The sequence below is a fragment of the Plenodomus lingam genome, assembly GCF_022343315.1.
Source record: "Plenodomus lingam strain CAN1 chromosome Unknown contig_26, whole genome shotgun sequence".
NCBI classification, from domain to species: domain Eukaryota; kingdom Fungi; phylum Ascomycota; class Dothideomycetes; order Pleosporales; family Leptosphaeriaceae; genus Plenodomus; species Plenodomus lingam.
This window is the reverse complement of record NW_027093941.1, coordinates 1306390-1329619: the sequence shown is the minus strand read 5'-3', so window position 1 is coordinate 1329619 and position 23230 is coordinate 1306390. Positions and strand designations below refer to the sequence as shown.

Genomic DNA, 23230 nt, shown 5'->3' with positions numbered 1-23230 from the left:
GTGGAAGGAGAGGGAGGGCGTGGTGTGAAGAGGAAGCGGACTGTGTCAAGTGAGGGGGAGGGAGGGCGTGTGGTGAAGAGCAAGAGTGATGCGTCAGGGAATAGAGAGAGGTAATAGGTGTGGTGTGTAGGGAGATTCACGTGGAATGTTTAGCGTGGGAAAAATGTCGAAAGTGTGATTATCTAAGTTATAAAGGGAACATGACAGATTTTGTAGATGGGTATATGACAACATAAGAAAGCTCAAAGCACAGAACCACAATGCCTCCTAACATCCAACGCCGACCCCTCACTAAGAAAACAATGCTACAACAAATTAAGCATCCACAAGCTCATCCTACTTCGAACTCCCCTTCCTCTTCATCCCCATCCTCTTTACCAAATTACCAAAACTACTCCCCTTCCTCTCCATCTTGACCTTCTGCTCCACCTTGCCCTTCCCCTTCTCACCCCACGGATTCTGATTCTCCCTCTCAATTTGCTTCTTGCGCTCAACCGCCAACAAGCTAACCTGCTCCACAAACACAGACTTATCAATCATATCCTCCACTCTTACACGGAACCCCTCTTCTTGATCAAGAATCGACGCTACCTGCGCAAGCCCCATGATGTCGCCGCCCAGCTGGAAGAAATCCGAGCCTAGCTCGATCGAGGCGGGCGCGCCGTGCTCATCATGCAGGATCTGCTCCCATGCGGAGCGTAGTTTTGTTGCGAGCGTGCTGAGTTCGTGCTTGGATAGACCGGTGTCGGTGGGCAGGGTGACGGGCTGTTTTTCTGCGGACTTGGAGCGCATTTTGTCGGTGTTTATTATTGTGGAGCTGCGCGAGCCTAGATCGGATGGTGATGGGAGCAGTGCTTGAGGGTCTTCTGCGAATGCAATGATGTTTGTGCAGAACATATCGAAGACTTGCTGTGCGAATTCTGCCGTGATTGTGCTGTTGGGGGCGTAGGTCAAGGTGACATCCATATGTTTGCCTTCGCGTGATGTAGAATGGATGGAGAAGTCGGCAAAGTCTTCTTGCGATCCAACTGCACCGATGGAGTACTCAATGCCGCCTAGCACCATTGTTGGCTTGTCTGCTTGAATGTTTTGATCGTGTTGTAGTACGCTCGAGAAATTTGTCCAGTCTGGCCAGTCCGTGCAATGTCGAGTGATTTCTCGGAAGCCGAGAGATTCAAATGGCATGTTGGAAATTTGCTGGTCTTGAATGTACGCCAGTAGATCGCGAACAGTCCATTCTGGCCTGTACACCACGCGGACAGGAACCATGTTGAGGCACGGCCCGACGATGTTTTCGACGTTGGCAACACCGCTATTGCGACCCGAGATGACTTGTCCAAAGACAACATCAGAGTTGCCTGCTATGCGAGCCAGGGTCGCGGACCACGCAGCCTTCACAACTGTGGCACTCGTAATGTTGATATGGGCAAGCTTGGGTACTGTGACCCTCTGCTCCAGAGTGACGGTACGACCTGCTGAACGCTGGTAGTTTGGTCCGAAATGATTAACAATCTCAGTCATCTTCGATCCCCGAAGTACCTCCCTCCAGTGGTCGTGAGCTCCTGCAACCGCCTTTGCAGATTCTCTCACGAAGTTGCCAAAGCTAGGGGCCGATGAAACAGGCAGACCATTGTAGCCGTCTTGTAACGCACCAAGAATCTTGGACATGCAAACACCATCATACTGCGCATGAGAAAGTCGCATCAAGATGCGGTAGTGGCCGGATTGCTTCTGCTTGGCGACAACGAACTGGATAAATGCTTCACCGAGCTTGGGACCATTGTCGCGATCTCGTTGTCGCAGATCATTGGTGAATTTCTCTATGTCATAGTCGGTTTGCTGGAAGATGAATTCGGGTTGGAGCTTCCTAAGCACAACCTGCAGAAATCGATCGCCATAAGGAACGAACACGGTGCGAAGGATATCAAAAGCCTGTACCATGCGATAGGCTGCCTGCTTCAGCTTGCGAAGATCAAGAGGTCCATTTCCGTCAAGGTAGAAGTAATTGAGCATCCACTTTGATTCGAGGAGCGTGCCTGTGATAGCCAGTGCTTGGAAGTCAGTCACCGGCAAGACGTCTGAAATGCCGCCTTTGAACACTTGGACTTTCGAGATGACGCTGTCGACATTGGGATCTCCGAGTAGTGAGATAGACTTTTGCGCGGTCTCGACGCTTTCTTGAATGGTTTGTGGCATCAGAGATCGTGAGTTCTGCCTATTCTGTGCTTGTGGACGCGACTGCTGTTGTCCAGTCGCAAGGCCCTGCATCTTCCCGAACGCGATTTCGTTCTTGGTCGAATCAGACTCAGGTTGGGTGTTGGGAGGCACACTTTTTGTATCGACATTAAAGTCCGATATGACCGATTGGAAATCATCCCATAGCGATGACTCTTTCTGGGTAAGGCGCGGCCGTGATGGTCCCCCTGTGCTTCTGCCGGTGATAGATTCGCCTCCAGCGCGGGACATGACTTCATCAATGACTTCGCCAGCGACGCGAACAACCTGTTTACAATGAGCTCGGAATCTTGAAACATGGGAAAACAACTTACGCGAGACATGTCAGCGAATGTAGGATTTTTGAACACATCGGCCACAGTCATTGACAGGCCCTCTTCTCTCGCAGCACCGACCAACCGCATGGCAAGTATGCTATCACCACCAAGTTGCTAATTATTGTCAGCGTATGAGGATAGATTGCGAACCAGAAAGATCTTACAAAGAAGCTGTCGTCTTGTTCGACTGTTTCCTCCACCAACTCTAGGAGCTCACTCCACAAAGCGAGCAACTTCTTTTCTACATAGTCCGGCGCCACACCGTTCTGAACCTCCGTGGCCAGAACACCAACAGCAGCTACCATATCAGCAGCTGTCTGGATTCTGCTTTCTGCGTTACTTGTGGTACTCATACGACGAGAGCGAACTGAGCCGGGTCTCCCAGAGCTGGCGCGGAAAGACCCAGCCCGAATGGAACCCGCATCTACACTTGGTCTACGTCGGTACGGTATTGATGCTCGTCTTGTAAACATTCCGGTCATCTGGCTAGTCATTTGGTCCACGGTAGCCGATGCCGGATTTGCGACAATCTGATTCTTCGCTACGATCTGTTCTACGATCTGCGGTACCATTTCACTCACAATAGATCGGATTAGACTGCTCCAATCGGGTTGATCCGGTGCCGCAAACGGGAGTGGAGGCGAAGGTGCCAGATCAGGGAACGTGATACGTGGTGTACGAGGCGGAGATGTTGACGAGAAGCTGGAAGTATGAGAAGTACTGGAACGTCCTCGCAATATGGAGGGGCGAGCCTTCGCGGGCGAGAGATGTGTGGTATTTGCTTGAGCGGTCTTGCTATTGACGAAGACACCTAATTCTGCGATGGTTTGATTGGGGTTCTCGAGAGCTTGACACAATATTTTGGCCATAAGAGTCGAGACATTCTTTGCTTCACCGTCAGTGATGGCATCGCTCCAGTATGTGAATCTGACAGCTTCGTCGTTGCGTGTCGCATCGATGTTGACTGTGATAGCAAATTCGCTGGGATCGTGCCCGTCAAGCTGCTCGAATTCTATACCCGAATCTTTCGCAGGAATGTCATCGGTAGTAACGCGGTTCTGTATAGAGACGGCAGTGTTGAACAGAGGCTTACCAGCGAGTCCAAGATCGTGCTGGAACTGCGCAAGCGAGCAGTGTTGATGAGGCATGGCCTCAATAAAATCGGTCTGGACCTTGGTGATCACCTCAAGAAGTGATGTTGCAGGACTGACCTGGAGACGCGAAACCAACATGTTGATAAATGCTCCAACCGCGATCTCGATATTTTCGATGGTTACATTCCGTCCTGAAGTGAGATAACCGTAGCATACATCCTGCGAGTCGGTATACATGCGCAATACAAGAGCCCAGGCAGCAAGGAATATGTTCGAGAAAGTCACATTACTCGTTTCTGCAAGTACGTGAAGATCAGCCCAGCGGTCGAATCGCATATCAAGGGAACGTAGCTGGCGTGGTGTACTGGTACGCTGGGTTGTAGTTGGGAAATAACAGGGTTGAACACCACGGAGCTTGGCCTTCCAGTAGCTAACCGCGTCGCTTGCCGAAAGACTGTGGAGGTATTTGATGTAGTCACTGTAAAGTGGCCCCTCAGTGTCTGGCAAACGCTGTTCGTATGCCTCTTGGAGATCATGGCCGATGATTCCAAGTGAGCCACCATCGATCACAGCGTGATTGACGATGATCTTTACGATAACTTTGCCAGTGGTGGTATGGATGACGATCGCTTGATGTGGAAGGGCCGGCTTTCTCTTTCCATTAAGGTCGCTGTATCTGACTGAGTTGAGCATTTTTTGAACCTCTGAATCATCGCATTCGTAGGTCACCAGACCAGTGTCACAATCTTTGACAACGATCTGGTCAAAGACACCACCCTTACATACGCTGTCGATAAACACAGTTCGCAAAGCGGGATGTCGTTGTACCACCTCGTTCCATGCTTCGGCTATCCTCGTCGCATCGACCGGCCTTGTCTTTGATCTGACTTCAAATGTTGTTGAGGACCAGTACGATTCAGGGTTCTTGATCTGACTGAGGATCATACCATCCTGTATGGAGGAGCAAGGGTATATATCTTCGACTTGATCGGGAGACGACACACCAACAGTCGGTAGTGTCATCAGGACTCTGTCAAGGCGGTCGTACGACTCTAGTGACAGGAGTGGGAAATCCATCATGGTTAGTTGTGGTGTTTTGATCTTAGCGAGATCATTGACGATCTCCTCCAAAGTTCTTTCGCATTCCGCAATCCATCTGCGAATACCCTTCCGGTTCTTCATCCTGTTGTTGTACATGAAGCCTACTTGTATCTTGCCATTTGCTACTGAGGCAGAAATCTCAAACAAAGCCATACGTGGAGTCTTGATACCAACATCTGATGTTTCATCCTCGTCCCCTTCTGCAAACTGTACAGGTTGAATGGATAAGTCGCTGGCTTCTTGTTGCTGTTGTCTGCCCGTATAGTTGAACAAAATCTCCATCGGTTCGTGGTCCTTATAGCGCTGTTTCCCATCTTCGGTCAAGAAACGATGCGCAAAATATGGTCGGCCATTATCGACTATCTTACGTCGAAAATCTTTCATTTGACGTACAGTGTGTACAACGTCGTCTTCATCTTCCCCGATAGGGATTGTAACAGGGTACATGGAAGTAAACCATCCAACAGTTCGGGAAAGATCGATGTTGTTCGACCCCAAAACTTCGCGGCCATGCGACTCATTGAAAATAGTCGGAGTCTTACGATTGATGAAGACCCTTGAAAAGGAATGAACGATGGCTGAGAGCAGGAGATCAACGACGTCAGTCCGCATGGCTCCGTGGTTGTCAAGTGCCATAGAAGAGACAGTAGGATCAAGGATGAAATCGTCCCTTTCGACATCACCATATACATTGGGGCGTTTGTCCATGCCCCAGAAAGCCAGGTCTGCGGGCTGCACTCGCAAGGAGTTCTCACGCATTCTCGCTTGTTGTACAGGATCTATCGCGTGGTTCCTCTGTTGATCGCACCACGCTTGGAACGGGATCGGCTTTGGTAGCTTGGCGGGCGATTCTGAGGTGAGAAGGTCTTCGAGATCACCTAGGATAATGCCCCAGCTTACTACATCGATTACGAGGTGATGGGCGACAATGAAGAGAACCTGATTTTCCGAGGGGATGTTGAACAGATTGACCGCAAACACGGGTCCGCTCCAGATGTCAAGACTCTTCTGTGTCTTGGATATGATTGACGTCGCCTCGGATGAGGATGGTACATTGTGAACCTCAAATGCATATCCATTTGTTATGTCCCGTGAAGTATACTGCTGCCAATTCCCAGCATCAGTCTTTGAGAACCGAGCGCGAAGCATTGAATGACATGCGACAATACTGTCGAAGGCCTGCTTGATTTTAGGTAGGTCAACCTCCTTGGAGAGACGCATTGTAGAGGACTGATTGAAATGGGTATGCGCTTCGACACCCGGGGAGCTTAAGTAGAACTCCTGAATTGGTGAAAGATCGAAGGGTTTATCATTTTCTTCTGCAATGTGAACTGAAGTCGTTGTTGACTCGACACTCTCTGCAAGATGCGCCAGAGATTTTGCCTTTAAGACTTGATTCAGGGTTAGACTGATACCCTCGTTACGGCATCTGGCGAGGAATTTCATTGCAGTAATTGAATCACCACCAAGTGCTAGAAAGAGTCAGTATACGTTCAGGTCGCGCATTAAAACCGTTATACTCACAGAGCCATGACCTGTTTGGCTTCACCTCGTCGACGCCAATATTCAAAACCTTTGCCCAAATATTCTGGAGTGTCACGACCGTAGGATCCGAAGTCTCGTCCACAGTTCCGCTACTTTCGAGCTCCAAGATACGTTGATATGTATGTTCATCCAGAGTCTCTAGCCACGAGCGCACTTCCTTCTTGTCAAATTTCGTAGAGGCCAATATCGGAATTTCCATGACAGGAATCCAGATCATTGGCACCATGTAGGAGGGGACCAAATCGCCAAGTCTAGTTCTGATCTTGTCGATATGTGCAAAGATCTCAGGGCCAACTTTGAGCATATTCCATGATCTCTCGTTGGGATTTGCATCATCAGATTTGGTGTTAATGTTGACGACAGCCGTAAGTTTCTTGTTGCACGGTCCTTTTTCTGGAAGGCTCACGACCACTTGGAGAATATCGCTGTCAGCTTGCAGGTGATGCTCGATTTCAGAGATCTCGATTCGTTGACCGGCGAGCTTGATCTGGTCGTCTTTACGTCCAAGGTAATGTATGGAGCCATCCTGTCCGTAGCGCACGAGATCTCCAGTCCGATAAATCCGGGTGATATTGAGATTTGGAAACTTTTCCACAAAAGCAGGATTCTGAATGAAAGACTCTGTGGTCTTCTGAGAATCGTTCAGATAGCCTCTAGCAAGAAGCGCTCCGTCAAGACATAATTCAGCGACCGCCCCGACTGGTGCTAATTGATGTGGATCATCTGACTTGGTGAGCCAGGCTCTGCTGCTCTTGAGAACACGCCCGATGTTTGAAGGGTCGCATTGGGTAGAAACCTGGTCATTCGTGATGGCAAATATAGTACCTTCAGTGGGGCCATATCCGTTGTATAGATGGAGGCCTTCAGACCATTTTTCAATCACCTGTGCAGTCATAGCCTCGCCACCAGCCACTAGAGTCTTCAGAGTGGGAACGGCCTGTGGCCCTTCAAGTGTGCTTGCAACAGAAGGTGTGAGAAACGCCCATGTTGCGCTGAGCCTTGTGATAGCATCGGCAAGGTTCGTAACACGCTGCTCATCGGAAGGTACGCAGATTGTAGCGCCTTGCATGAGAACGGTAAGTGTTTCGCCGACGGACACGTCGAAAAGGAATGAGCAGAATTGAAACACACGTGAGTCTGGTGTGATATGTAGACCGTTGCATATCGCTGCTGAGCTTGATGTGATGGTGCGATGTTCGACTACTACACCCTTAGGTACACCAGTACTGCCAGATGTGAAGATCACATAGCAGGAACTCTCCGGCTTAGCTCGTGAAATCATTGAAGATGGATTGACTGGAAGTGAGCGAATAGTCGCTTCGCTAACAGGAATAATGCAAGGCAAAAGGGTAGCAAACACACCTTCGTAAGCTGGGGAGCAGACTACGATGTTCGATTTGCAGGTCTCGATGATTTGTTGGTGCCGCGAAACAGGATACTCTGACGAGAGCGGCACATACGCGGCGCCAGAGATAAGAATACCCAGGATGGCTACGATAGCCCAGCGCGACTTTTCTAGACAAATGGGTATGAGCGTTTCTGGACCAGCGCCATGTTTGACCAATTCTTGTGCAAGCATCGAAGCGAGGTGCTCAAGCTCGGCATAGGTGAGATCTCCGTCATGTGCAGAAACGGCTATTTTGTTTGGCTGGAACATTGCCTGCTTGTGAATGAGAGCAGGTACTGTATCCTCTAGGGCCTGAGGTTCATAATTGTTCCACTCGCGCACCAATTGCATGTCTTGATCGCTAAAGACTCGAATCTCTCCGATATTCTGAACGGTACTGAGCTGTACAAGGACTGACTCAAATTGGTATAGAAGTCTTTCGACCTGCCAAGTTGAAATGATATTCGTGTCGTAGTGAACCAAAATCTCTGCATTGTCTTTCCCCATTTTACATTCGAGGACCAAAGGATACGTGAAGAAGCTACCGTTCTCCCCGTTGTCGAAAACAGACCACATAGTGTCCGGGAGGTCCTCTTGGTCAGCTTGTATGACAAGCAAATTTTGGAAGTCGCAAGCAGCCGCCATTTCCCGGCCTATGGCCCTAATCTCGGAAAGACCGTAATGTTGAAACGGAATACGATCGGTCACATTGCTCGAAATTCTGCGGAGCGTATCGATCACTGTGGCGTGTCGATTCAGCTTTATCCTTGTCGGAACTGTAGTCAGGACTGGACCGCAAACATCTGCAATGCCATTGACAGCAATGTCTCTGCCAGTGAGGGTTTCGCCGAAAACGACATCGTCACTACCAGTATATGCGGCCACTAGCAACGCCCAGGCAGCCCGGACAACATTTGAGGGAGTAACATCAGTATGCTTATGACGAGCCAGCTTCACATTGTGTTGGATTGACTGTCCGCTATGGACATCTTCTCCTAGAGAGTGAGACTTCTGGGGGAATTGATAGGAAGAGTGTCCCGCAAGAGTGTCCTTCCAGTATTTAGCGGAAGTCTTTGCATCCGTATTTGAAAGGTACTGGATGAATTTGGTGTACGGAGTTTGTGGTGGCTTTGTGCCCTCGCTTTGATAGAGGTGCTGAACGCGTTGTAGCATCAGATAGATACTCCAACCGTCGTAGAGGGCGTGATGAATAGTCCAGACAAAGTATCGCTCGGTACCTTCTGTTATGACCAGGGCGTACGACGCAAGTTTGTCGCCTGTGTGCAATTGAAGTTTGGCGGCTTCCTGCTCCGCTGCTTTGAGAGATGACAGCTCCTGCCACTCGATTCGGTCCTCTGTGAGCACAGCCTGCATGAATGCTCCAGAACGCAGCTGTATGATGCGTGTTCGGAGGATATCAATCTCTTGGACAGCGCGCTGCCATGCAACCTTCAGCTTGCTGATATCCACAGACTTGCTGAGTGATAAAACGTGCTGTGCGACGTATGCACCAGGCTGCTTGATTGACAGTGTGATGAGCGCTTCTTGGAGTGGGCTTGTTGGACAAGCATCCTGAACTTTATCAATCGGTAGACGACACTGTTGCACAATCTCCGCTAGGACCTCTGTAGTCGTGAGAGGGTTTTTCACGAGCGAGAATGGCTCCACAGGCTTCTCAATTGGTTGTTCTGATCCTGAGCGGGATACAATAGCAGCAAGATCTGCAAGCTTCGGGCTTTTGAAGATGTCGATAAATGACAGGTTAAGCTTCTCTACTTGCGTAGCTGCCACGAGTTTCATTGCCGAGATTGAATCGCCACCGAGACGCTATATTTAGTCAGTTTCCACTCCGCAAGCCCCACTTGTTGGAAATACTTACAACGAAGCTATCATCAATACCAACTGCGGAGGCCGGAAGGTTCAGTACTGAGCACACTGCCCTGTGGATCCTCTTTTCAGATTCACTTTTAGGTTGTTTCTTGTTAGCCATACTCGTCAGTCGATAAGTACTCATCACCTCGCGATCCAAGGACTGGGCAAGGTTGCGAAGGCGATTACGGTCAAGCTTGCCAGCCGATGTCCACGGCATCTTCGCAACAGGAATGAAGATTGAGGGGATCATGTATGATGGCAATGAACTTGCAAGACCATTCTCTGCCGTCTTGCAGATGTCTCGCAGCTCATCGCTCATATCAACCAGTAAATTGTCCATTTCGGTTGCTTGGAGTTGGTCCCTGTCTGCATCTTCTGCTGGCTGAGTTTGAGCAATGGCAAAGAACACGGCCAGAGCCTTTGTACTACCACGATTTGAGGGTGTTACCAATTCCACTGCGGACTGGATATTGTCAGGGAAATGTTTTCCGACATGAAACTCGATTTCTCCAAGCTCGATTCGCTGCCCGTTGAGTTTGATTTGAGTGTCTTTTCGGCCAATGTAGTTCACTGATCCATCCGTGTTGTAACGAACTAGATCACCCGATTTGTACATACGCATGGCCTGGAAAGCAGGATTTTCAGCAGACAGCGCAAGTGCCCATGCAGGATTCTCAATGAAAGCTTTGGCAGTCTTGACCTCGTCATGAAGATATCCTCGCGCAACAGTAGGTCCCTCAATGATCAGCTCACCGACGCTGCCCACTGGCATGAGCTTGTCGTGATTGCGCGGATGAACAACCCACAGTCGAGCTCCCGACCCAGTTCCAATTGTTCCAGGTTCTGTCTCGAGAAGTTTATGGTCAAGTGAGGACTTGTAACTTGTAGCAGCGACGACTGCACATTCGGTCGGTCCGTATGCGTTGATGAAACACGTGCGGGTACCCCATTTCTTGAGTATGGGTCCGGGGAGAGCCTCTCCTCCTGATACTAGCGTTTTCAGACTTGGTACACGTTCTGGATCTATCGTTCCAAGAACAGAGGGAGTCAGCAGTGACCAATTGACCTTCAGCTTGCGAATGGCACTAGCTGGATCGTTCATCCTGTCGCTCTCGGACGGCACGCACACTGTGGCACCCACGGTCAGAGCAGAGAGAATCTCAATACAGCTAGCATCGAATGTATAAGACGCAAATTGGAATGTACGCGAGGTGGCGTTGATGTTCATCCGTCGAGTGAAGGCAGCTGCACTCGTGACAAATCCTCTGTGCAAGTTCACTGTACCCTTCGGGCGACCAGTCGTCCCCGAGGTGAAGAGGCAATAAGCTGCATTTTCTGGTGTAGCCAACGACTTGGGCTTTGCTGCACTTGGAATAGCGAGCTTTTTGAAGGCTCTCTGATCGATAATGAAAGCGGAGTTGGCGACTTCACTGGCCTTCGTATGATGGTTGCGGGAACAGAGCACGATTCCCGCTCCCACGTCACTGATCAACTCTTGAAGGCGGGTTTGTGGATGCTTTGGGTCGAGTGGCACGTATGCGCCGCCGGCCTTCATGATAGCGATCATACTGACAATAGCCCAAGACGATTTATCGAACAGGATCGGGACGAATGTTTCGGTCGTGACGCCATTGGCTTGGAGGTAAACAGCAAGTTGATCAGTAAGCTTGTCGAATTCCTGATAGGTGAAAGCTCCATCCCATCCCTCAACCGCTTTGGTTGCCCGTGGTCTGGTGAGAGCTTGTTCGTGGATGACCTCGTGAACGCATCGTCGAATAGGTGATGGGAGTTCGGAATTCCATTCTATGACCTGCTTGAGACTGCCTGCTGTGAAATATTCCATTTGTCCAACGGTGGGAGAGCCATCTGCAGTAGCTATAATACCCTGTAAGATCTTGCTGAATGTATCTGCCATGTTCTGAGCTTGCGATGGCAGAATCTTGTCTTTCCAATATCCAAAGTCGACATAAATGTCCTCATCGGTAACGTCAGTATTGACCGTGACAACATACTCTCCAGGGTCAGCCGCTTCCATGTTCTCGTAAAGCAGAGCTGTCTCTTCTGGGTCACGTGAGATACTTCTTCTCTGGAACGTGAAAGCAGTGTTGAAAAGTGCCGGTAGTTGGAGTTCGTGCTGGATCTCAGCAAGCGGGCATGTCTGATGCGACAACGCGTTCATTGAACCAGACTGGAGATTTTCGAGTAGTTGAGCAATTGTAGTCTCGTCTGAGAAAGAGAGACGAGCAATAAGCATATTGACAAAGCATCCGACGGCTTCATCAATGTTCTTCACTGGAATATCCCGACCAGATGCTACCAGACCAAAGGATACATCGGATGAACCCACAAAACAGTGGAGGGTGAGTGCCCAAGCAAGTTGGAGTACGTTCGATAGTGTGACACCATTCTTCTTGCAGAAATGTTGGACATCCTTGGTACTACCAAGGTGAAGGTCAATGGATCCCGGTTCATGAGGACTAGACTTTCCATCATTGAGCGTAGGGAAGAAGCAAGGCTCTACACCTGAGAGATATGTCTTCCAGTACGCAAGATCAGCATGCCTCGAGCTAGACAAAATGTGGCTAATGTAATCAGAGTAGAGAGGCCCAGTATCTGCTCGAGTGAGTTTCCTAGCATACGCGCTAGCGAGATCGTTGAGAATATTTGAGATCGATGTACCATCGTTGATAGCGTGGCTGAGTTCTAATTTGACCCAAACTTTGCCTGCTTTGGTTTTGCATATACTCATGCGGTGCGGCGGAAGGAGTTCACGACAATCGATGGAGGGTTGGGCTCGCAGGAAGTCAGCTACCTCACCATCTTCACAATCGTCGAAGAACTGTATCCTCCCGGCTTTCTCTTTCAGCACGATCTGATCTTTCGTTCCAGTCTTAGCAAGACTATTCACAAAGATTGTTCTCAATGCTGGATGACGGTGGACGACGATTTGCCATGCTTCTGCAAGTCTATGCGCATCAACCGATAGCGTGCGATCCGATGGCAGGACCTCAAAAATTGCATCGTAGATGTAAAGTTCAGGATTTCGGGATTGTGTGAGTAGAAGTCCTTGCTGCATTGGCGACACAGGGTATACATCTTCGACATCTGCGATGCTGATGTTCTCAGGCAGTGCCGCAGCGAGACGAGAAGCACCATTATATAGTAAAGGTAGATGCTTGAAAGTACCCAAACTAGGATTCGACTGTACTGAAAGAAGAGCGTCGATAGCATCCACAAGAGTTTGTCGACATTGCTTTACCCAGGCGCGAATCTCCGTTTGATGTTTCATGTGTCGGTTCCACCCAAAGGAGAACTTGATCGCACCCTGTGAGACAGCGGCCGTAATGTCAAAGAGCGACAACCGAGGAACATCATCGCCAATTTCTCGGGAGTCAATTCCCTCAAGTGAGGTGAACAGGGCATCTTTGCGGTCCACCCCCTGCATTTTGCCCAAATAATTGAAGATTACTTCGGCCGGCCAATGAGTAACAAAAGCCTTGCGTCCCTCTTCTGTCAAGTTCCTATAAGCAAAGTACGGTCGGCCCTTATCAGGGATCCTCTCTCTGGACTCCTTCACCCATCGAATGGTATTGATTGTGTCAGTTTTCTCCTCAGAGACTGGAAGACCAATAGGCGTGAGAGTCGAGAACCAACCGATCGTGCGGGAGAGATCCTGTCTAGGAGTAAAGGTCTCACGACCATGGCCTTCGTTATATATAGTGATAGCAGCTCGATCTGCAAAGACATTGCGGAAGGACTCAAGCAGTGCGGCAACCAAGATATCTAGAAGCTCAGTCGCTAAGACGTCCTGCGCACCAAGCAGCAACATGGTATCCCTGGCGCTAATCTGAACGTCCTGTTCAATGACGTCGCCGCTGATATTGGATTGGCCTGTCATGCCCCAATAATCCAGGTCCGCTGGGGCTATATCGCCGAGAGGAAAGACTTGTCGCGCAGACTCTTGCTTGGCTTGAAGAGCTTGTTGCTGCAACCAAGTGTGGTATGGAAGACTTTGCGGTGGCGGCTGGACGCCATTTAGGAGGTTTTGAAGATCTTCAAGAAGAACACCCCAAGATACGATGTCGATTATGAGATGGTGTGCTACAAGAGCTATTGCCTGAGAAAAAGTGTCATCAACATCGAAGAGATCGATTGCGAATGTTGGGCCGTGGGTAATGTTTAGAGAAGCCTGACTCTCATCAATGACTGGCGTAAGAGTTTTATCGTTGGCAGACGTGACACGATGTTGGCGAAGCCGGAAAGAATTCTCTGTGTTGACCTCAAATCTCTGCTGCCAAGTCCTAGTATCATTCTGAAGGAAGCGTGCTCGAAGCATAGGATGAATGGCGACCAACGCAGCCAAAGCATCTCTCATCTCTTCGGTGCTGAAATTCCGAGAAAGTCGGAAAATCTCAGTTTGATTGAAATGGTTGTATGCGTCACCAACGGTCTCGAAGAAGACCCTCTGGATTGGCGAGACATCGAAAGGTAGGTGGTACTCTACGGCTTGTGGGGTCGAAGTCGATTCTTTAGTAAGATCGACGGTGGCTGCCAATGCCGAGATAGATTTGGAGCGGATGATATCTTGTACGCTGATAGGTAAGTTTTGCGCCCTACATTGCGATGATACCTGCATCGCAGCAATGGAATCACCGCCCAGGTGTAAGAAGGACTGGTTGAGACGGATATCTTCCGCTGGTAGATTCAGAACATTCGCAAAAATTGTCTGGAGCTTGTGCTCAATGTCGCTCGCATTCACAGGTTGGGCTTCCTCCGCTGCAGTTGAGATGGTGCGGTAAGTGTTAGTGTCCATCTGCTCAAGCCATTGGACGGCACATCTGCGGTCCATTTTGCCACCAGATGTCAGGGGGAACTGATAAACTGCGACCCAGAGTGATGGAATCATGTACGCTGGTAAACGCTCACAGAGGCGGTCGCGAAGAACGGTGATGTTTGGAGCTCCTACTTCTGCGGGCACAATTTGCAGGACTCCTGCTGCTCCCATGGGAACAACGACGTTTCGAAGTGACACAATACCAACAAGTCTTTTGGAACATGGTCCCTTTGTAGGCACTGCAGCAAGCGCATTCTGAACTAATGTATCGGCTACGAGGTGATGTTCGACCTCTGACAGCTCAAGTCGCTGCCCACGGACCTTGGTTTGCGAGTCCTTTCGTCCAAGATACTAATTTGTTCAGTTTCAAGCTGGTATTATTGAATCAAGCCAGACTTACCAGAATAGTACCATTATTGTGGTACTTGACAAGGTCTCCAGTTTTATATATTCTAAGGGGGACAGTTTTGTCATTGTTGAGGAAAGTTGTGGACCATCTCACATCGCTAATAAATGATTGAGTGGTTCTCTGGGCATCGTTGAGATAACCAGCGCCCACCGCACCGCCTTCAAGAAGCAACTCTCCGATAGCACCCACGGGGAGTAGTGTGTTGTGATCATCTCGGGAAGCGATCCATCCGCGTGAAGTGACAGCCTTGCCCAAGTTGTTCGGCATGGTCTCAAGCGTCATGATGTTGGAGGTCGAAATCGCTGAGCATTCAGTAGGGCCATAACCATTACCAAGTGTTACTTCGTTGGCCCACGTGGCCAGATCTTGTTGAGACATGGCTTCACCGACGAGAACCAAGGTTTTGAGAGTTGGGACCTGTGATGGCTGCATCATTCGCACTACTGATGGAGTTAAAGTGGCCCAATTTACGTTGAACTGGTTGATGACACCGACGAGGTCGTTTGTTCGAGCTGCTTGGTCAGGTACACAAATAGTGCCACCGCACATGAGCGTGCTGAATATCTCAATCAAACAGGCATCGAAAGTGTACGATGCGAACTGGAGCACTCTCGACGATCTGTTGATGTTCCATCCTGGAGAAAATGCAGTTGAAGATGTCGTCCATTGATAGTGACAAATTTGAGCACCCTTTGGTTTTCCTGTTGAACCAGAAGTATAGAATACGTATGCTCTGGACGCACTGTCCACTTTGGGCAACGACTGGTAGCTTGACTGGTAAGGCTCAGTGGCGATCCGATCAACAACGTGCGTATTGCACGGTATAGACTGGCAAAGTTGCTCAAGCTGTGGGGCACACAGTATCAAACTTGCGTTGACATCGAGAACAAGTTCGCGAAGACGAAGTATTGGCGCTTCGAAGTCCAGAGGAACAAAAGTTGCCCCAGCCTTCAGAACGGCAAGCATTGCCACAATGGTCCATCCCGACTTGTCGAAACATAGAGGGACAGACTGTTGAGGCTTGATACCCATCGATATCAAGCGATGGGCCAGAGATGTTGCGCGCGCATCCAGCTCCTTATACGTCATCGCGCCAGTGTCCCACGCATCAATCGCAATGGCGTCTGGCTGCACTTGGGTCTGATCCTCAGTGATTACATCGTGTATACATCGATATAGAATGTCAACTGGCTTGCTATTCCACGTAGAAATTAATGCGGTATCAGCAGGATTTATGAAGTTCACGTCCAACAATCTTCGATCAAGTAATTCGGGAGAGTTGAAGCGATGGAGAAGGAACTCGAACTGTTGAACGAGACGCTGAATGAGCCATGGTTCAACGACACGATTGTCGTAAAGCGCTTCTACGTGCACGCTTTCAGGGGTAACTTTGCAATTGAAGATCAACGCATAGCTGAAGAAGTCGGTGCCAATGGTGTTGGCGCTTTCCATCTTCCAAAGATCACTGTCAGCATCCGCAAGGTCTTCGCCAGCTTCGATGCCCAGAAAGCTTTGAAAATCGCAAGCAATGGCGGTCTCAGAACTCAGCTTCCGAATGTGCTGCAGCCCGGCGTATTGAAAGGGCAGAGAGGTCGATGACTGACGCTGAGTCTCTTTGAGATATTCATGAACGGTGTGTTGCCTGTCAAGACGCATTCGTACAGGAGCAGTCGTAATAGTAGGGCCAATCATATTTTCGATGCCAGGGACAGATGCTTCACGGCCGCTATTGGTCTCACCCCATAAAACATCGTCAGATCCGGAGTAGGTTGCCAGCATGAGTGCCCAAGCGGATCGAATCATGGAAGGGATTGTGACTTCGATACTGCGATCACGAATGATCTCGATTCGATGCAGCAATTGGCCATTCGCTTCTACTCTATGATCTGAGGAGGGCAGTTGTGGGAATTGAGGTGCGGTCATATCATCGAGATGAGACAACCAGAAATTATCGGACTCCTTTTGATCCAACGAGGTCAAGTACCTGATGAACCGAGAATAAGGAACCGATGTTGGTAACTCCTGGCTAGTGCCATTGTAGTGAGCCTCGACTTTTCGAAAAAGGGCTGACCAACTCCAGCCGTCGTATACTGCATGATGTGCAGTCCAGACAAAGTATGGCTTGGTGCTGTTTTCTCCAACAATGGTGAATGTTGTGAGAGGTGCACCATTTGTCGCTGGGATCCGACGAGTAGCGTCGTTAATTTCTGTGAGGTTGGCCAACTCAAACCATTCTTGGTTCTCCCGTGCTACCACTTGTAAGAAACCATAATCTTCAGTGTAGACGATGCGCGTTCGCAAAATCGCCTCTTCAGCAATGACATCTCTCCACGCCTTCTTGAAACGAGCCATGTCGATGTCTGTTGGTAAACTATAAATAGGCTGCACAACATAGGTACCAGGATCCTTGCTTGAAAGCATGATCAGTCCCTCTTGCAATTTGCTACAGGGAAAAATATCCTCGATGCAGTCTGGCGAGATGTTGCACTCGCCAGCAGCATATTTAATGATTCTCTGTCGAGCACTGGCCGGAAGGAGTTCGTACGGTGCTGAATCTGGCTGGGCGCTAGCAGTCATGTCTTCGGAAGACAGTATATTGACCGTTGTAGCCATGTCCATCAGCTTTGGTTGCGAGAAGACATTGGCGACGTTCAGCATGACGCCTTCTTTCCGCGATGCTGACACTAGACGCATTGCACTGATTGAATCTCCACCCAGGCGGAAGAATGAGTCTTCAGCGCCTACTGCATCTGGACTAAGATTCAATACTGATGCCCAGAGACGAGCGAGCATAGTCTCGACGTGGCCTGAAGGTGCACGGCCACTCTTTCCAGCCAGGCGATAAGGGGTCAGATCCAGCTCAGGGACTGCTGCGGCAAGCGCTCGTAACACTTTTCTATCAAGCTTGCCTGAAGTTGTCATAGGCATGCTTGTGACTGGCATAAACAAAGCGGGTACATAGTACGTCGGCAGAGCATTGGCCAAAGCTAGTTCAATACGTTTAGCAGCCGTACGCGCTGATTCGGAAAGTTCCAGAATAGCAGGGGAGACAATTTTACCACTGTCATCGCCCTGTTCTTCGAAGCATATGAAGGCTACTAAAGCCTTTGTGTTGTTGTTGTCGTTGAACTTTACCAGCTCAACTGCGGACTTGGCGCTCGTGGGCAGGTTCTGCCGAAGGTGGTGTTCGATTTCGCCGAGCTCAATACGTTGTCCATGAAGCTGGGATAGTCAGTGAATATATTCAACAAATCTTGTGTGCCACACTCACCTTTACTTGACTGTCTTTCCTGCCTAGATACATCATCTCACCTTCTGAAGTATACTGCACAAGATCTCCAGTACAGTAAAATTTACGTGGACTAGCACCCTCAGTGGTGGCCCATTCCGGATTCGTTATGAATACGGCTTGCGTCTTCTCGGGATCATTGAGGTATCCTCGACTAAGTATCGGGCCCTCAAGTAGCAATTCTCCTTTACACCCAATGGGCATCAATCGATTGCGGTTCTCGGGATCGACGACCCATGTGACGCACCCAACAGCCTTGCCAATATTTGTAGCTTCTCCTCCGTGCGTGAAGTCCTTGAAAGCGGAGTTGATTGAAGCTTCACTAGGACCGTATTGTCCAAACAGGTGGACATACTGACTCCAGAGATTGACCAGTGCTTTGGTAAGAGGTTCGGCACCAAGACAAAGTCGTTTGATAGTAGGCACCTCGGCTGGATGCAGTAAGGCAGCAACTGTTGGCGTAAGGTCCATCATGTTTGCATTCAGCCGGGCGATAGCCCCCGGGATGTCGTTGACACGATCAGCTTCAGATGGGACACATACACAACCACCTCTTTGTAGTGTGGTGAACATTTCTTCCAGGGAATTGTCAAAAGTGTATGAGGCAAATTGTAGCATGCGTATGCCCTGACCAAGTCCAATCTTACTGCCATGAGCCTCTGCACTTGTGACTATTGAGGCGTGCGTGAGGACCACACCCTTTGGCCGACCCGTTGAACCACTGGTAAAGATTACGAATACAGAATTTTCTGGTCGCACAGTGGTACAAACTGGTCTGCTCTCTGCTGGGAGACTAGCCAGGAAAGCTGCATTAATCGTGATGATGTTCATGGCGAGGCCATCGAATTTCTCGGCGCGCTCAGGAGTGGTTAAAACGATATTGGCTCCGGCATCCTCTAGTCGTGTCTGGAGCGCAGGCCTTGGATGTGTGGCATCAAGTGGAACAGCTGCTCCACCTGCCTTTAACACGGCAAGCATAGCCACTATGGCGAAGCAACTTTTGTCGAAACAAGTGGGAACGAATACTTCGGGGCCGACTCCTAATTGAACAAGATGATGTGCCAAACGTTCAGTCACTTCATCAAGCTCAGCATACGTAAAATCGCCATCATGGGCACAAATAGCTGGCGCATCCGGTTGCAATTTGACCCAAGAATCAAATTTTTGATGCACGGTCTCGCTGATTGTTTCCGGCATAATGTTCCAGCTGTGGATTTGTTGTACATGCTGTTGACTGATGTTATCCAACGCAGATATGCGGCGTTTGGCGTTGAAGACAATGTTCTCAAGTGCGCGGACAAAGGTACTGGCGACATTGGCCGCCTGTGCAGCAGAAAGATGATCGGTCCAATAGTCCAGGTCCACTGCAGCAGTCTCATCACCGATTTCGATGTTGATACTGACAGGGTATTCTGTGGGGTCATAAATCGGGCGCAACTCCACTAAATACAAGCTTTCGTCATCAACAATCTCGTTTGGCGGCAGGCGACGGTATGATAGCGCAGTGTTGAAGAGATTTGTACCAGCTAGCTTCAGTTCGTGTTGAACATCCGCTAGAGCGATGTGTCGATGTGGTATGGCCTCCATGTAGTCACGCTGCACATTTTGGAGAACATCCAGGAGACAGCGCGAGCTGTCAGACATGTCCACACGGCATACTAGTGTGTTGATGATGGGGCCGACCATCTCGTTGACGCCGGGTACCTCTTCTGAGTCGCGGGCAGAGGTCAGGTAGCCGAAGGTAACATCAGGAGTACCAACATATAGACTCAGGGTCAGTGCCCATGCCGTATGGAAGACGTTAGATAGAGTGATGCCATTGTTGTTGCAGAAGCTCTGCATATCCGAAAGCCCGATGCTGCTCATATCCATGCGAATGGTGGCCAATTCTTTTGGCACAACACACCCATCATCAAGGACAGGAAATGAGCAGACATCGCTGCCTCCAAGGTAAGATTTCCAAAATTCAATACTGGCATCTCTGGGCTGCTTTAGCGACCACGCTATGTAGTCACTGTATGGCGTTGCTTCTCCAGCAAGCCTGCCCAGACAGGCTTTCTGAAAGTCGCCCATGAGGAGACTCATAGAATGGCCATCCATGATAGCGTGACTGATTTCCAAGGAACAATACATCCGTTGATCAGCTGAAGTACAGATGGTGAATCGGTGATTGGGACACAAGCCCTGTGCGTAGTCGGTCGAACGCTGTTGCTCGATAAGGGTCACAGCCTCAGCCTCATCCAGGCATTCAAGATGTACGATATTCGCATCTATCTTTCTGAGAACTGCTTGATTGTATAGACCATCCTTCGTTCCTACGTCATCGAAAAATACAGTTCGTAGCGCCGGATGTCGAGCAATGACTTGTTTCCAAGCAAAAACAATCTGGTTCCAGTCCAAATTGCCACTCGGAATTTTGATTTCGTGCAGTGTTGCTGCTGCATAGAATCCAGTATCTTTAGTTTGCGATAGCAAGAGCCCTTCTTGCATACTGGAGCACGGGTAGACATCCTCGACATTAGACTGTTCAATGCCCATCTCGGACAGTCGATCGATCATCTTGTAGAAGCTCTCTTCTGTCAACGTGAGCAGAGGGAAGTCGCTGAGTGTTGGCTTAGGGTCAAGGACGGTAAGCTCAGATATCATTTGCGTGATAGTAGATTGGCATTCCTGGATCCACTGCTGGACAAGATCCTGGTGTTGCATGTGCTGATTGTATGTGAATGCAACCTTGAGGTGTCCCTTGAAGACGAAAGCAGAGATCTCAAATAGTCCCCAGCGACAAGTGTCGCGACCAAAGTCAGAAGTGCCTCCAGACTTCCCAGTTTCACCAGCCATGGTTCCCAAGGGTTGGAGAAGGGCATCAGTCCTTTCCAGTTGCTGTCAGATTTATTAGCTTAGTGATGTTTTGCTAGTTTCGTAATGGCATACCTGATACTGTCCTAGATAATTGAAAAGAATCTCCATAGGCCAATGAGTGGCAAATCGATCGCGACCATCTGCGGTCAGAAACCTCCTCGCAAAGTAAGGTCGACCATTGGCAGGGATAGCGCGCTTGAAGTCCTTGACCCTACGGACGGTGTCGGTGGGCTTCCCTCCTGGCAGCACTAGGATGGGAGATACTAAACAACCAAGTTAGCTACAGCACTTTGAACGGAGGGCTCCAAGCACCCAGTGGGGATATTCATATTCTGGTCATATCCGGTCACATAAAACTTTGCCTTTATGTGATATATCGTGTCTATCAACGACATGGCGAGCTTCAGACGCTATGTCACAAGGTAGCAATGAAATATTGGCACACTTACGTGCAGTGAACCAGCCCACAGTCCTTGTTATATCAATCTCAGAATTCCAAGGCTCACGTCCATGACCCTCATTGAAAATTGCAGGCACAGGCCTGTCCTTGAAGACAGCAGACCATGAGTGGAGCAAAGATGCGAGTAAGATCTCAACAGGCTCAGTCTTGTAGGCGCGATTGCAATTTGTCAAGAAAGCCGTACTGATCTCAGATCCAAGTTCGAAGCTAGTATGACCTGCATTACCATAGGTGTTGTCTTCGTGTTGTATAGCCCAATAAGAGAAGTCTAGGCGAGGAATCTCAACAGGGGGCATAACTTCATCGATTGCCAATGACTCTGCATGTTCAACCTGAAGTTCTACCCATTTCTGGAATGGAAGACCAGGAGCAAGGAGTTGACCACCTTTCAATATTTCTTCGAGTTCTTCCAGCAACAAACGCCAAGTGACCAGATCAACCACTAGGTGATGACCTGTGAGAAAAGCATACTGTTCGTCACCCCAGTCGAAGAAATCAGCGGCGAACAGTGGACCTTTGGCATGATTGAAGCATTGCTGTGATTCTTCGATTAATGCATCGATCTCAGCTTGCGATGTGACTATGGCATGGCGAAATCGATAAGAGTTGATGATGTCGTCTGTCGCGGAGTGAGTCATGTAACAACTAGGAGTTTAATGCCAAATTGGGAAACTAGAAGGATATCAGAGTATAAAATGGGGTCTGCTCACTTGTAAGACGCTGTTGCCACCCGTGTTCCCTTGAGAAAGAGAACCGTGCACGCAACATTGGATGACGTGATACCAGTTGCTCTACAGCCAACTTGAAATCGACCGCAGACGTTCGACTTGTTACTCGGAGGTAGAATGACTGATTGAAATGACCGTGTGTATTTGGCCGTTGAAAATAGGTTTGTTGGATCGGACTAAGGTCAAAGTCTTCATCGAAAACCTCTTCGTGGTCAAAACAGGATGTATCTACATCTTTGACGTATGTCGCAAGCTGGGTAATGGATCGGCTGCGCAACACTTCCTGTACACCAAGGCTCATTCCTTGTTTCCGACACTGACCCACAATCTGCATGGCAGAAATAGAGTCTCCGCCTACGGAAAGAAAGGGCTGGTCAAGGGCAACATCAGGGAGATTCAAAACATGAGTCCATATTGACTGTAACTTCCGCTCCGTTTCCGGTAGGTGAAAGGGCTCCATTGTGGTAGGTGAGACCTAGAAGTGTTATGAGTATTTGCTAGAAGGCGGGTGGATCATGGCATGTAAGATAGCAAGCGTGTTTTCAGACAGCAGACTGGAGGCATGAACACTGGACATGATGGGGCAAGGAACAGCTACTTACAGTGCGAAGCATACAATTGTATGATGTTGCTGAAGATTAGTAATATAAATGGCTAGGACAAACTCACTGCGAGTCTAGTTGTGGAATATAAGACGTGGAATCGGGTATAGTGCAGGTTTTGGAAATGGACAAGAGCACACGTCAAAGATGAGGTCAATTTTGTAGAGCAACAGTGCAGATAGAGGAGGCTTGGGCACACTGAGATAGATTTTAAGGTCAACTAGTTCATTTTGTTTCCTGTTGCGCCTTGCAAGGTCATGTTTAGTCTTGCATTGCCAGTAACCCGCGTATTTTTCACCTTTTTCAATGAAGTCATTGCTGGGTTACCTACCTATTCCTGTCTCCAGCAAGGCACGAGCACGCTGAGGACGATCTGCATGAGAGCATTAGATTTCAGCCGAGCATCGAGAAGCTACGCAAACACAGCATACCCAGCTTGTCCTGCATGTATCCAAGAGGTACAGGGATAGTGAGTAAGCCTCAATATTGTGGTCTGCT

At 49.2% G+C, this 23230-nt stretch overlaps 1 protein-coding gene across 1 annotated transcript; it reads right to left on the bottom strand.

Moving 5' to 3' along the window:
• Window positions 1-158: 158 nt before the first annotated feature.
• IAQ61_006700 (uncharacterized protein) lies at window positions 159-22990 on the bottom strand. Its single transcript, XM_066097279.1, has 11 exons — window positions 22733-22990; window positions 22113-22605; window positions 21392-22021; window positions 21015-21205; window positions 18066-20963; window positions 14786-18016; window positions 9559-14736; window positions 6272-9506; window positions 2717-6219; window positions 2550-2666; window positions 159-2502 (listed from the first exon to the last, which is right to left on the bottom strand). The coding sequence occupies exons 1-11, from the start codon at window positions 22742-22744 to the stop codon at window positions 337-339; spliced, it is 21654 nt and encodes a 7217-aa protein (XP_065952756.1). The 5' UTR covers window positions 22745-22990; the 3' UTR covers window positions 159-336.
• Window positions 22991-23230: the final 240 nt, after the last annotated feature.

Bases quoted from the DNA above. Each gene is read 5' to 3' on its own strand.
- IAQ61_006700 (XM_066097279.1), bottom strand. The intron at 18,017-18,065 runs GTGAGTGTGGCA...TGACTATCCCAG, and splicing joins GGAAAGACAGTCAAGTAAAG to CTTCATGGACAACGTATTGA. The intron at 2,503-2,549 runs GTAAGTTGTTTT...CATTGTAAACAG, and splicing joins CATTCGCTGACATGTCTCGC to GTTGTTCGCGTCGCTGGCGA.